We start from the raw sequence: 14,305 nt of genomic DNA, 5'->3' as shown, positions 1-14,305 counted from the left end.
CCTACACGACCCCCTTACACTACCCTAAACCATAGAACACTACACTACGCAATCACTACAACACTACCCTAAACCCTAAATCACCACCCCACCACGAACCTACCCTACTACCAGTCCGTCCCCTACACTGAAACACTACCCTTCACAACCCTCCGAAACTACCCTGAACACAAAAAACTACCCTACACTACACGAACACTACAATGCCACCCTAAACCCTATAACACTACCCCCAGCACAACCCTAACCCTACTCCTAGTCCATTCCCTGCACTCAAACACTACCCTACACGACCCCCTGACACTACCCTACACAAACGCTACAACACTACCCTAAACCCTATAAAACTACCCCCAGTACGACCATACCCCTACCCTCAGTCCGTCGCCTACACTGATACACTACCCTACACGACCCCCTTACATTACCCTAAACCCTAAAACACTACACTACACAAACACTACAACACTACCCTAAACCCTAAATCATTACCCCAGCACGACCCTACCCCTACTACCAGTCCGTCCCCTACACTTAAACACTACCCTACACAACCCCCGACACTATACTAAACCCTCAAACACTACCCTAAACTACACAAACACTACAACACTACCCTAAACCCTAAAACACAACCCCCTGCACTACACTAAATCTAAAGAAACTACTACTCAAACACCCTTAAAAAAATACACACTCCCACTTACCTCTCTCCTATTTGCAAGTCCCGTCGTAGTAAAATAATGCAGAGTAATAGCATTTGCGAAGTAACAGAATGCTATGTACAAACATTCGAAGAAAAGGTAAACGTGAACTAAAAAATGCGTAGTAATAGCACTTCGTACTAATGCCTGCGTAGTAATGGTGTCTTACCCTGTCTAGGCGCTCACTGCGCTCTTCCAATGGTCGCTGTACCTGTGCTCCAGTTATCTTTACAGACGTCCCTCGTAGAGTCTGTCCTATCTGTTTGGGGCCCTTCATGTCTCTAAGCGCAGCCCCTCAGATGCCTAGGCCGCGTGGTCGCGTGTGGGACCCCAAGAAGCCAGAACACGTTTGAGATTTGAGGCCACCCAGGAAGTGCTCGATATCCCCCCGCAGCTGTTGCGTCCCTCAGTGTGCTTGAAATTACACCACTCCAAAGCAATCCACCCAATATGATGTCACCTCACCAGTATCCATGCACAGTCCAGGGCTGTTAACTTATTTCTTTAGAAAGAGCTCTGTCTCCCAGCTCCACTCCTGCTATTGGCACAGCAATTTATCACGTTCACATTCTGCAGCGTGTAGGGGGACTGAGCAAGTAACGCTTGCCATGGAGCTCACAGCTGCGCGAGGCGCCAGACCGCTCCACCTGTTCCCGAGTCGTCAGTCAGATCACCTCAGCGGGGGCCCTTCTCAGGATTCAAAACAAGCCTTTCCACAGCTTCACAGCTGGCGTTAAGGACCTATTGCTACCAGGGTGATCAGCCCATTCATGTATTGTGCCTCACTGCGGGGGGAGGGGGCACACCGCCGTGCATACATTAGGGGGAGACGGAACACTAGCCTCCGGCCGTAGCAGCAGCAACCCCACCATGCAGAGGTGTCCGAATGTTCAGCCCTACCGCGCTAAGATGGCGGGTTCTGCTTGCGAGTATTCAAAATGTCCCTGCAGTAAATCTCCCAAGCTCCGGTTGTGGGCAGGCACGTAAATATCGAGGTCCGAGCAGCTCCGCACCCTCCGCAGAGCTAGAGAACCATACAGACCCGCCAAGCACTGCAGAGGTCAGCGTGACCGGGAATGCTGCAGCCTCCGGTCTCACCGGTCGCGTCAGAGTCAGTTACCACCAGTACCCATCTGAAAAAGTTGAGGGTACAGGATGATTTTGCAACAAGGCCTCTTTCTGCTCCTCTGTTTTTTCTTTCTGCATGTCTTCCTTCTTCCTGCACTTTTCTTCGTCTTTGAGGACTTCTGTTGCTTCTTTCTGCATTTCTTTTTCTTCTTTCTGTGTTTGTTCTTCTTTCTTCACATGTCCTACCTCTGTAAGCATACTTATAAACTAGCATTTAAAACACCTTACAAATTAACTGAGAAAACCATAGGTTTCAGGCACGTTATAGTAAGGAATTAGCATTTAAAAAACCTTAGAAATTCACTGAAAAAACCATAGGATTCAGGGACGTCATAGTTAGTTGGACATTTCACTCGTACAAAACCATGGAAATTCCCCTATTATAGGTAGTTCACCTAACTATAACTCTCACGCCCGCAATGTCACATATAACATCACTCATGACATGGTCAGTGACATCACTCATGAAATCTCAAATGAAATCACTGATGACATCATCCTTGTGATAGAGTGGCAGACCTCCTCTCACCCTAATATAACTTTTGTATCACGTACTCAAAAATACAAACAAAAATGTTCAAAACAATTGACATACCAATACCAGTACAACACACCTATTCAGTAATTCGAAGATCTACACACACATCCACTCATTCACCAACAGTCCCAATACAGTCACTCATACATGTACTCACTCATGATATGTACTCATACACCTATACATCCTGTTACACACCACCATTAATACATAGAGTTACTCACACTTATAGTCACACATGCAAAGTATCAAACATCCATTTTCATGCATATACACACACTACCACATTTACTTCTACAGAAACTTATACATACTCTCTTAAACAATCACTTATAGAAACACCTACTTATTTGTACAGGAACTCTTCCAATCTCTCACTCTCACATATATTCACTTATTTACACCAATAATCACATATACTAGTTTAAAACATATGTAGTTACTCATAAAGACCCTATTGAGACAGTCATTCTCTCACTAACACACCCATACGCACACTCATCCACCTATCCAGTCCTGCACACATGATGTCTTCAACACATATAAACAGTGAGTCACTCATTCATGCATCTATGTACTAAGTAATACCCCCCACCGAACCATACAGACACTAAGACACTCATACTGATTCTCAAAAAACCAACTAATAAGCCATATAGACACTCATGTAGCTACTCACCAACCCATGCAGGCTCTTATACACAAAGTGATAGACTGATACAGATATTTACATATTTAAACATTACTCACTAACCCATGTATTCACTAATATACACTTAATCAGTCAGTTATACATTCAATTTTACAAAAAAACAAATAACCATGTAGACACTATATACTCATTTATTCTTCCATCGACCTTGAGATATACATATATAAAACATATTTAATTTTCAAAAAAACACACATTCACTGAATGACGTCATCAGTGATGTCATTTGAGATGTCATCAGTGATGTCATGAGTGATGTCACTGACCATGTCATGAGTGATGTAATATGTGACGTCATCAGCAGTGCATTGCAGGTAAGCGAGTTATAGTTAGCTGAACTAACTATAACGGGGGAATTTCAATGGTTTTCTATGTGGGAAATGGCCAACTAACTATGACATCCCTGAATCCTTTGGTTTTTTCAGTGAATTTCTAAGGTTTTTTAAATGCTAATTCCTAACTATAACGTGCCTGAAACCTATGATTTTTTTCAGTGAAAAAAAATATATATATATATATGGTAATAAATATTGCTAAAATGTGTGTACAGAATTTAGTTAAATTAATTTAATATTATTGTAAAAAAATTATATATATTTTTTTAATTTAATTAGATTATTATCGATTTGTCAATGGGATGGTGTTGCAGTACCAGTGGTTTCATATGTGTGATACTGGACTTACTCCATATCTGACCTGGAGTACCTTTATGGCTGTTTTAGAACCTTTTTGGCTGAACTAGTTTTAGAAGTGTGAATAGAAATGGGCATGCGCTTTTTTAGATGGGTGCATGTCCCTCCATAAACCACTCCTTAGAACTCCCTAAACCCCTCCTTAATCCTTGGTAACCCCCACCTATTTAGTCATAAGTATTACCCATTTTCCAGCGACTCCTCCTGTCCACCCCTCATTTACCACAAAAACATGTACGCATGTTGGGGCAGATATCTCTGAATAACAGATAGGAGAGATTGCAGCAGAGACTTTTGTGCATAGGTTTGTGAAGAGTGTTTTGAAGTAATATTGTATTAATAATAAATACACTACAATATTATGTTTGTGAATAGATCACAGTTCGTCTACACAGTTTTAGAAAAATGCAAAACTGGTTTAAAAATTCTCCTTCTTATATAAATGTCAGATCATAGGCTAACCTTTCCAATAATTCTGAACCTCAAACCAGGCAATCCTACAAATTTGGAATAATGAGGGACAAGGAGGTAACCACTAAATCAGAGTGAGAATTACTATCGTTGGAGCACACAAACAATGCAGAATATACACTCTGAGTAAATTCAAAGATCCATAAAAATGCTCACTGACCTGTACGGTTTGTCTTGGCTTTTTGATGGCACATTGAAGCTGGGTAGTTGGGGATTCTATTCTTGGAGACTTTTTTTATTTTTTGCGGATTCAGTGTTCTGCGGCGCCTGCACAATGGCATATACTGACATAATCCACTGCACCCCAGTTCAACGTGGAAACCTAAACATAAGAAATGTCTCAAATGTTACTATTTTATTTTAATAGACTATTCACAATGATTTCACAATAAAGAACACAAACAACCCAGAACACACAGTACCAAAAGAAAATGAGCAGCAATAACAATGCACCAGAGCAATGCTCTCATAGGTATATATTTGGCAAGATGGCTGCCAAAATAGGTAGTCTGCATTTTTAATTGAGTTATGCTCCTCTAGATTAAACATTTGAGTCATGCTATTAAAACCAACAAAATACGACCTTAAACAGAGGCAGCCATAGACTAAGTGCCAGCAGTTGGTGCCATTTACCAACCATAGAATTGTGGCCCCACCATTTTTTTAAATTGACTTTACTAAATGTCCTCACCATTGCACTTAGTACCACAGGCAGGACACTATACCACTTATAAGGTTCGGTCGATCTCCTTTAGTGGTTTGTAAATGAAAATTGTAAGCTGAATCTCTACCTTGTGCAGTTCAAAGACATACCACATAAAACTCAAGAGATGGAGTCATGCCCCATATGCCTCAAGAAATGGACAACAAACTTGACAAGCAGGCAAATTTGTGTTGTCTGCTATTTTTCCCACTCTTAGACATGCAATGCTATTTGGAGGCCTCAGAGTGCAGGATGATAATCACAGAAGGCTTTGAAAGAATTTCATTCAGTAAATGTAGCTAACGATACATGGCAATCCCAAATTAGCTAAAAAAAGAATGACTGCAAACATAAGTATTTTCAAACATCTACACGAAATAAAATTACAAAATATTTTTTATGTTCTGAAATTGATTGAAATAGATACAACGTTAAGAGTTTTATCAATCCGACCAAGAGCCTCATTAGGATGTCGGTGGTTTAGTCTGCCCTGTTCCCATGATGCACTGGGCCAGGGACAGACTGATTTGCATATAGCCATGTTCTGAACTGGGATGGTGCAGTGAGATAAATAACGGTGATGGATCAAGCTCTAATCTTTGGACTGGGTAAGAGTGGTCTTCTTAATTCAGACACTCTGTTCATCACCACCCCCTTTTCTGAAGCATGTCAAGCAACAGCACATTACATCAACTTCCAACACTGCACCAACAATCCCCTGCTGAGCAGAGGGCTGGAGCAGGAGAGAACAGCTGTGGAAACAAGGAAAATCAAAAGCGAATGCCTGAATGGAGAATACTGAAGTAGTAGGGAAAAGATGCAGCACTACACGTTATGTATTAAAGGATAGGGCCAACCTCTGTGATAAATAATAATGACAGAGGTGTAATTGAGCTAGAAATCCATCAATGCACTCCCTCAATTATCGATTCACCTACCATTTGTCTTTTTTTTCAAATCACCCACTAAACAATTCAAACAACCACATACAAAAAATCACCATTTCATGAACACACTTGGCTTGCCAATGATAATGGCAAAGATAAAAGAGGGTGGTCAGTACATAAATACAAACAACATATATGAAGAAGGTGAGGTTTCGAAAAAAAAAAATCACGACATTGCTATAATGAGTTTAAATGGTTCCCCTTGTGCTATGATTGGGGAAAGCTAGGTAAGGGTGGTGTTTGGGTATCCATTACCTTTGTGGTTCCCTTTCAATCCCAGCAGAAGGCCACCCTTCTTAGAGGAGCCTGCTAATTGACAGCAGTAACCATGCTTCAAAGGTAAAAGCTGATATAAACTCATGCCTCCCCCTTGTTAAATTTCCCTCTTAAGGCAAAGTATGTTGTATTCTTTTTGCTGAATGGATGAAAAATGAAACATGTAACTTATGATGGTCCCAGTGAGGTGGTGTTACTAAAGAGGAGGAGGGACCATGTACCAGAGATTTAGCATCCTGACATCACCATGGAGGATGCCTGCCTCTTGATCAATGTCGCCATCAGTAATCACTGTCTGTAAACAAAGAAAAAACAGGAAGCACTGCTATTTTCAATTTTAGAATGATAAGCCTAAACACGTTTTGTTCCGTGAGTCTCCTGGACATCATTGGGTTTCCCTACAACATCCCTGGGGCTCCTTCTGATGGAGTTTGCCTCTCTCTTCACTTTGTTAAGTAAGAAGCATGGACAATCGGGTTTGCCGTACCTTAATCAATCATGTTTAATGATTTATTAGATCCCAAAATGTCACCCTTATCCCTGATGGGCTGAAGGGCTGTAGTACTCAGAGATTAGCCTATATTGACCTGCTCATTAGTTTTCAGGGAACCTACACTAAAATAACAGTAACTTGGAAATGGATGAGCATAGCAAGGGAGAGTCTCTGAACGAATTCAAGTAGCACCACATTAATTACCCATACACTCATTACTTCATTCAGTCTTCCATTCACATATTTATGTTGTTATACAGTGAGCACATCTTTCAAAATAAGCACACCTTACCCACCTTAATCAATGCTTACTCCAGGAAACAGCCTCTTTTAAGCACCTGCTCTCTTCAGACCCCCAGAACATCACAGCCTGGTTTGCTAAATTTTGCGGCCACCATACGAAAACAATATCCTTAAAACAGCAAAACTTGCAATATTTTTTGACAGCCACAATATGTGCCTGTCACAAAGATATTGTGGCTCGTACGCAAAGCCAGTAAACTCGCCAGTAACTCTGGAAACTCGGTCTCTTACACCTTCATGTTGTAAAGTAGAAACTGGAATGTTAAGTGAAGTAAAACAATCTTCTTTATTTCACTGGTGAAGTTCCTCAGGAACACATTGCTCAGAAATGTGCCCCAGGAGAACTTGCCAGTCATACCGTACTTCAGCGCTGGGTCACCATGCCTTCAAGTATTGTCATAGCCACCTCCTTTCCTAAATGATTGTGGCGGACCTACACTACCATGAAAACCATGGGTAAATATTTTATAACCTTATTTCATCACCTTAAGAGGTGAAAAGTTCTCGCCAATGCGCAAACAACCTATTTTGCTTCACAGTCAGGTTAACCAAGGACAAAGAATTTTTGACAATTTACCTGACTTTTGATGAAGAAGGAGCGGAGGAAGGTGATTTTTTCCAGAGTGTTTTAGAGAAGCTACAGGGCTATTTTGGGGAGCAAATTAATATAATCCCAGAACGTCACAAACGTATTTGTTGAGCTCAAGTAAAACATTAAAGAGTAACAACTTATGTTGTTGTTCTCAGAGGTCTAGCTAACACTTGTGAATTTGGAGACCTCTACGACTCACTTATTTGTGACCAATTGCACTAAAAATCCTGATATTCAAGAGACATTGTTTACTAAAGCCCCTAATCTTAAATACTCATCAGCCTACCACCAAGAAGAGCTCATTTACCTCACTTATTACTCCTTTAGGCACCTATATGTTCAGATGCATTCCTTTTGGGCTGAAGTTGACTTCCTCTATATTTTGTCATAGAATTATTGGAGAAGATGACACCAAACATGATCCCGCATGCACTTTTTTCAGCACACATTCACTATTCAAGTGTCCACTATCATCTTCCTCAATGAGGACTACTAAACCCCACATCCGCACCAGAAATTGCCACAGCGATCCCCGACGGATATACAATCACTCAGCAGGACCGCAACAACAAGCTAGGAGGAGGAACAGTCACGATCCACAGAGATCATACAGTGTACCACAACCACCGACAATACCACTACCCAGAAGGAACATCTCAACTTCAAGCTCAACATGGACAAGATGACCTTCAGAGGCACCCTCGCATACCGACCCCTAAGCCTATACCCCCACCACATCTTCAACGCCAGAAACCAAAGAATAGGCCAGGAATTCACTACCATATTCAACACCTTTATCACCATTGCAACATTTCCTGAGGCCTGAAAACACACTCAGACCACTACTCAAAAAATCTCTGCAACCCCAGTAAGCCTAAAAACTTCTGACCAATCTCCCTGCTCCCATTCCCAGCAAAGGTACTCATGAAACACCTGGAGCTGAGCCAGGTACTTGACGTCTCCCAATCTTGCTTCCGCAGCAATCACAGCATCAAAACCGCCCAGATCGCATTCTCCGGCAACCTCCAGACCCTCCTTGAACAAGGAGAAATGGCAGCTTTGATCCTTCCTGACCTCTCGGCAGCCTTCAATGCCATATCCCACCACACGCTGATCGAAAGACTCAACCACATCGAGAATTCAAGGGCACGCACTCAGATGGATCACCTCCATCACCGGAAAAACCCAAAGGATCCACTTCCCACCTTTCACCTGTGAACCCAAGATCACCTGTGGTGTCTCCCAAGGCTCATTCCGAAGCCCCACACTCTTCAACGAATATATGACCCCCTGACCAACATCATCAGATCCCACGGTCTCAACAAAATTTCATATACAATTGACACCCAACTCATTCTCTCACTCACCGATGACCCCACCACCACCGGAACTAACTTCCACTTGCTTGAAGCTAAACACAGACAAGACGGGAGTACTGATCTTTGGCAACTGTAGCAACACATGGAACGACTCCTGGTGGCCATAAGACCTACTCCCTCTGACCATGCCAGAAATCTCAGAATCATGATTGAACACAAGCTCACCATGCAATCACCGATCACGCCATGTACTCTGCCTGCTTCCTCGCTCTGTGCATGCTACGTAAGATCTTCAAGTGGGTACCCCAACACACGAGACGCATAGTGACACTGACCCTCATCACCAGCCGATTGGACTACGGTCAATGCCCTCTTTGTAGGAATGGTGGCACACCTCCTACAGAGATTTCTGCCTACAAAGAATGCAGCAGCCGGACTCCTCCTTGGCCTTCCCCGATAAACCCACATCACACTCCCCATCAGACACCTCCACTGGCTCCCCATACAGAAGAGATACCAATTCAAGCTGCATACTCATGGACACAAGGCTGTACACAACCAAGGACCTGCATACATTGACCATCGCCTGAACTTCCATCAACTGTCAAGAAGATTACGCTCTGCCTTCCTTTCCGTTGCCCATACTTCCCGCATCTACTTAAGTGGAAGTGGAGGACGCTCCTTTCCCCAAATCACAGCAAAGACCTGAAACAGCCTCCACACGCCCCTCTGGACCATCATCTCAATTCCGGAATTCTGAAAGGCCCTCTAGACCCGGAGGTTTGAATAAGCCTCCCAGATCTGCAACGCCTGGATACCCTATCGGGTGATTAGCCACGCTTTATAAATTGATTGATTGATTGATGTCAGTGTGCATGATACTACATTAGGTCTGTTCTTGTGAAATTAGGAGAGACAGAATTAAATTTCAAAAGGTACTAGTGTCAGAATGGTGTGGGCTCAGTGACATACCTTGGACACACCATAACTAAAGATGAAATTAAACCCAAAAATGACCAGGTAGATGCTGTGAATGAAGGGCTTGTCTCAATGACAAAGATGGCTTCAAATCTTTCCTTGGCCTTGCAGAATACTACTCTCGTGTGATCAAGTGTCCAGTGCTTCTGCTATTGACACTATATCATGCTACTTGAAGCTGGATTGTACCTGGTTGTCACTGTTGCCACCTCGGGGAGACATCGCCATTAGCGCTGACATATTGAAGGGGAGAGCAGCCGCAATATTCAGCTGCTTGGGACTCCAAGTCCCAGAATCACCTGCAGACACTAAGCTGTTTTGAAGTGCATTGCAGTTCCGATGGACCAGGGTTGCGCTGGACACTTCAGCACGCTACTTGACCCTGTGTCTGGGGTTAAAGCCTGCATTGTACCTAGTTGTCACTGTTGCCACGATGGGAAGACACAGCTATTAGTGCTGAAATTGGGAAGGGGAGAGCCGCCACATTCTGCAGCTGCTGGGGATTCGAAGTCCAAGAATCCCCTCCTATCACAACACCTGCGGCCACTTAGAACTATTTAAGCATGTCACAGTCCCACTGCACGGAACACGCACAGGTCGTGCCAGGGACCTTCCGCACCCATCTGAGACTGGAAGAGGCTGGGCTGTGACTACTCTCTTGGCTGGACAATTTACATAATGACTTTTAAGGTAAAAACATTTGACGTAACAATTGTTATTGCCTAATCACAAGTCTAGTCCATTGTTAATTTAAATGCTGGCTTAGGGAGCTACACGTTAACTTTTCCATACTCCAGCTCATCTTTTTTCAGTGTGTTTGGCTCAAGAGAGAAGGGTTTTAAAATGTTTAGATACATTGATAGTATATTCTTTGTGTGCCAGTTTAGAAATTGTACCACAGCGCTTAATGAATTACCCATGGTGACTGCACTTGGTTACATATTGAGTGTATGGGTCTACTTGGGGCCTACATTGTTTACTCTGTCATAGCATGGGCAAACAAAAGGCATCTGATCTAGTGCAGGGCACTGCCAAACATCTAAAGAGTTCCACCAAGCCAGGTAATTGTACATTCCAAGTGACTGACCTTTAAATTGAGGAGGTTGAGTCTCTAATCAGCTCAAACCCACCGTCCCAAGGGGAATCTAGGGAAACCTCCAAAAAAGAAGCTCGCTGTAGAGGCTCATGGCAACCAGGGTGTTATTCCCAAGAAAACCAAGCCTTCTGGAAAGTCAGATGGTATACTGCCCAGGGATAAAAAAGACATGCAGTCAATAACCATTTACTTTAAGGGCCAGCGTGATAACACAAACACTCATCAACTGCCCCCGTTCCCAGGCAAAGCCGGCACAGAGCTATCAAATAATTTGCTCCTGCAAGTTCTGGACACTTACTTCACGTCTATTCCTTGTAGCAATCATTTCCTCTCTCTAGCAGAGCAGCTCGATACTCCGGCACTGCCTATTGTAAGGAGCGGCCCTCTTTAATTAGAGATTCAGTACCCACTTCATTGGGAACACTGCTTACCTAGCGCAAATTGCTAAACTTAAGAAGGAAGTGGGTGATTTAAAAACAATGGTATCACAGCTGCTTACACTGTTCAAACAGCAAAATATAGAAACATCATTATTGCCAACAAGGCTAATGATTTCACAGGTACCTCCGACTGAAGATCCTACACCCATAAACAAACTGCCCTCAGGAGAGAGAGAAGGCCCCGGCATCCCTCGTTAGAGCTCAAAGAGAAGCAAGCTCACTATAACATCCGCAGAAATGGTTAATTCTCGCTGGGGCATGATAGACTTTAAATGCAACCACTCAAAATTGTTGATAAACATTTCAAAACTCTAAAATGTTAACCCTAAAGAAGAAGAGTATACATAAATAAAAGTATACATTGTCATCAGTCAGGTGAGAGGGTGCTGATCACTCATAAGGGAGGACATCCTTGGAGCCGTCTGCTACGCGCACGCCTTCACACCGCAATTTTATTTAGCAACAGACCGACGAATATGCTTACAAAAAATGCTTAAAGAGAGAAAACCCTTAATTGAAATGGCTTTCTTTTAATACAAAATAATGAACCTTAGTTTTGGAACCTTTTTAAAATGACATTCTGAAATGTAAAAATGTACCTGTGCAACTGAGGGCAAATTTATGTCTATTTAAAACTAAAACTACGACATTTCAAGTTTCAAAATGCGTGTGCAATACAGCAAGGTCCAATGTATTCAGATGATGTATTTGCCTGTTAATATCCAATACAATGTATCTATGAAAAATGCTGTAAGTTTATTTATTTTTCGCAAAACACCCAATTTCGTTTTGGGGGGCTTTTTTATTCCTAGTGAATGTGGATTTACATTTTAGTTTTTAAGCATTTAGATATTTTGCTTAATAGACTGAAAACATCAAAAAGAAACACAAACACACATTTGAGCTCATTTCAGACATAAACAGAAAGGGGTCAAACACTCAGGACACACAATACGGCGCGCCATGCATTTCGTGAATAGCGCCATCGCTATTCACTTACAGAAGTTGCACAAATGGGAAAACCACATAGACATTTAAACACATATTTGACCCACAAATCAATAACCATTTACAAATACTAGTTGTAAGTCATATTTACAAGAAACGCTTCTCAATAGTGTTCCAAAAGACTGCAAAAACAGCCCAACAGACTAATGTATGTCCAAAAAGCGAAAATACACTCAATTCACTAGCTTTGGCTAGCAGAACACCAAGCAAAATCGTTCTGCATATCTTCATTCATAAAACTGCGCAGAACAAAGAATCCTTGTTTTGTATTATGTCATATTTTAATTCCCTGGGGATACAAAATCACCAAGGAAGAAATATGTTTTTAAATCTAACCTATTTAGATATTCCCTTTAGGGGAAGCCGGCTAATCCAAACGTATACAAAGTTGGCCAACACAAAGCTTCAAATTTGCTAAGATCAGGCATCTTATAGCTCACTAATCTAGCTTCAAACTTCAAGGGGCTATCTCTATCGATACACTCGTAAATATACAAGACCCTCGGTTTTTGAAAATTGCAATCTTCAAATAGAACTAAGGACCAAACAAACTAAGCAAAGAACCACAGAACCAAAGAACAAAGGACTGGGAGCGACCCACTTATACTTAACTCTTACTTTTACTAATCAAAAAGTTATCCAAATTCTAACTGTCAAGTTCTACATGACCTAATGGTCTTTTTATAATACTCACGCCAAAAAGGTTCTCAGTCAGGAGTGACATCATGTGGAGGATCAAAATCAGGAAGACTGGGCTGCAGAAACAAAGAATCTCCAGAATCCCTGTGCACAGAGTACCTTCTTATTAGAATCCTGTTCTGTCCTCCTCAGTAGATTTCAGTCTCCTGACAAGATCACTCCCACAGAAAGTCACTTCTCTGATTAGCTCTGCGTTGGCTGCGCCATTTGAGGAAATCCAAAATCTTCATTCTCAGGGGTCCTACTAATATCAATAAAGAACTTGGCACAGAAGCTGAAATATGAAAAGACATCTTTATTAAATTTAATAAATGAGGCCACGTCACACAGAAACCGTAGTAACTGAATGAGGTAGTCTGAGGAATACAGAGGACAGAGGTCTTTTATATGTTTTAGGGTTACATGACTCAGCACAAAAGTAAGGGGTAGTCCTAGCTTTTGCAAGCATGCAAAAAAAAACAACATTCCTTCTTACACAAGCTGGACAAACCCATATCGTAAACAGGTCATAAAAAGAAGGAACAGAAACAGATGAGAGGTAGGATAAGGGGTGTGTATGTGCATACCAAACTTTACAATCTCCTGTGCTCTGATCCTTAATCTTGATCAGCTACTGGGCAAGAAACTGGTCTAACAAGGTCAGCTTCAGGCAACAGGGTCAGTTCACTCAGGTCATCCAGCAGTCAGCTAAAGTCATCAGCCTATGTGAGGGCAACTACAAAATGGCTGCCATGCACAAAATGGAACCCATTGTTCAGAACGAAATCTTCAAATACACAGTGAATCCATCGGTGTAACATGATGAAAACACTCATACTTGCTGAACTCACTGTTTACGGTTCGCTGTTACCAAAATCGTAACAGAACCACGACCTTTATGACCCAGGTTCAGAATTCACGGAACCTCATTCCCACACCTAGCGGCGACCACCCGTATCTGTTGCAGTGGTTTGAAACAGAGTTTTTAGTACAGCCTAGCCAACAGTGGCTTATTGTTCAGTTTTCACATCTACACAGTAATGCCTTGTGAATGTGTGCGGTGTAGCCCATGTGGCTGCTTTGCATATGTCATCTAGGGGAATGTTCCCTAAGAATGCCATTGAAGCCCCAATTTTCCTGGTAGAATGGGCTTTTTTGTGGGAATTTTAATGTGCGTTTAGCTTTTTGATAACATATTTGTATGCATTTAACAATCCACCTAGCGAT

The 14,305-nt window shown here is 42.1% G+C and overlaps 1 protein-coding gene across 1 annotated transcript in view; it reads right to left on the bottom strand.

The window, feature by feature from the left end:
* LOC147701759 (uncharacterized) overlaps window positions 1-14,305 on the bottom strand; it is a 546,044-nt gene that overhangs the window by 108,439 nt on the left and 423,300 nt on the right. The window contains exon 10 of the mRNA XM_086930377.1: window positions 4,406-4,567. Within this exon, the coding sequence (XP_086786503.1) occupies window positions 4,406-4,567 (162 nt within the window). The remainder of the gene's footprint in view (window positions 1-4,405; window positions 4,568-14,305) is intronic.

The sequence above is a fragment of the Lissotriton vulgaris genome, chromosome 7 (genome assembly GCF_964263255.1).
Source record: "Lissotriton vulgaris chromosome 7, aLisVul1.2, whole genome shotgun sequence".
NCBI lineage: Eukaryota > Metazoa > Chordata > Amphibia > Caudata > Salamandridae > Lissotriton > Lissotriton vulgaris.
The sequence above is the reverse complement of the archived record's forward strand: the minus strand, read 5'-3'. Positions and strand labels throughout refer to the sequence as shown.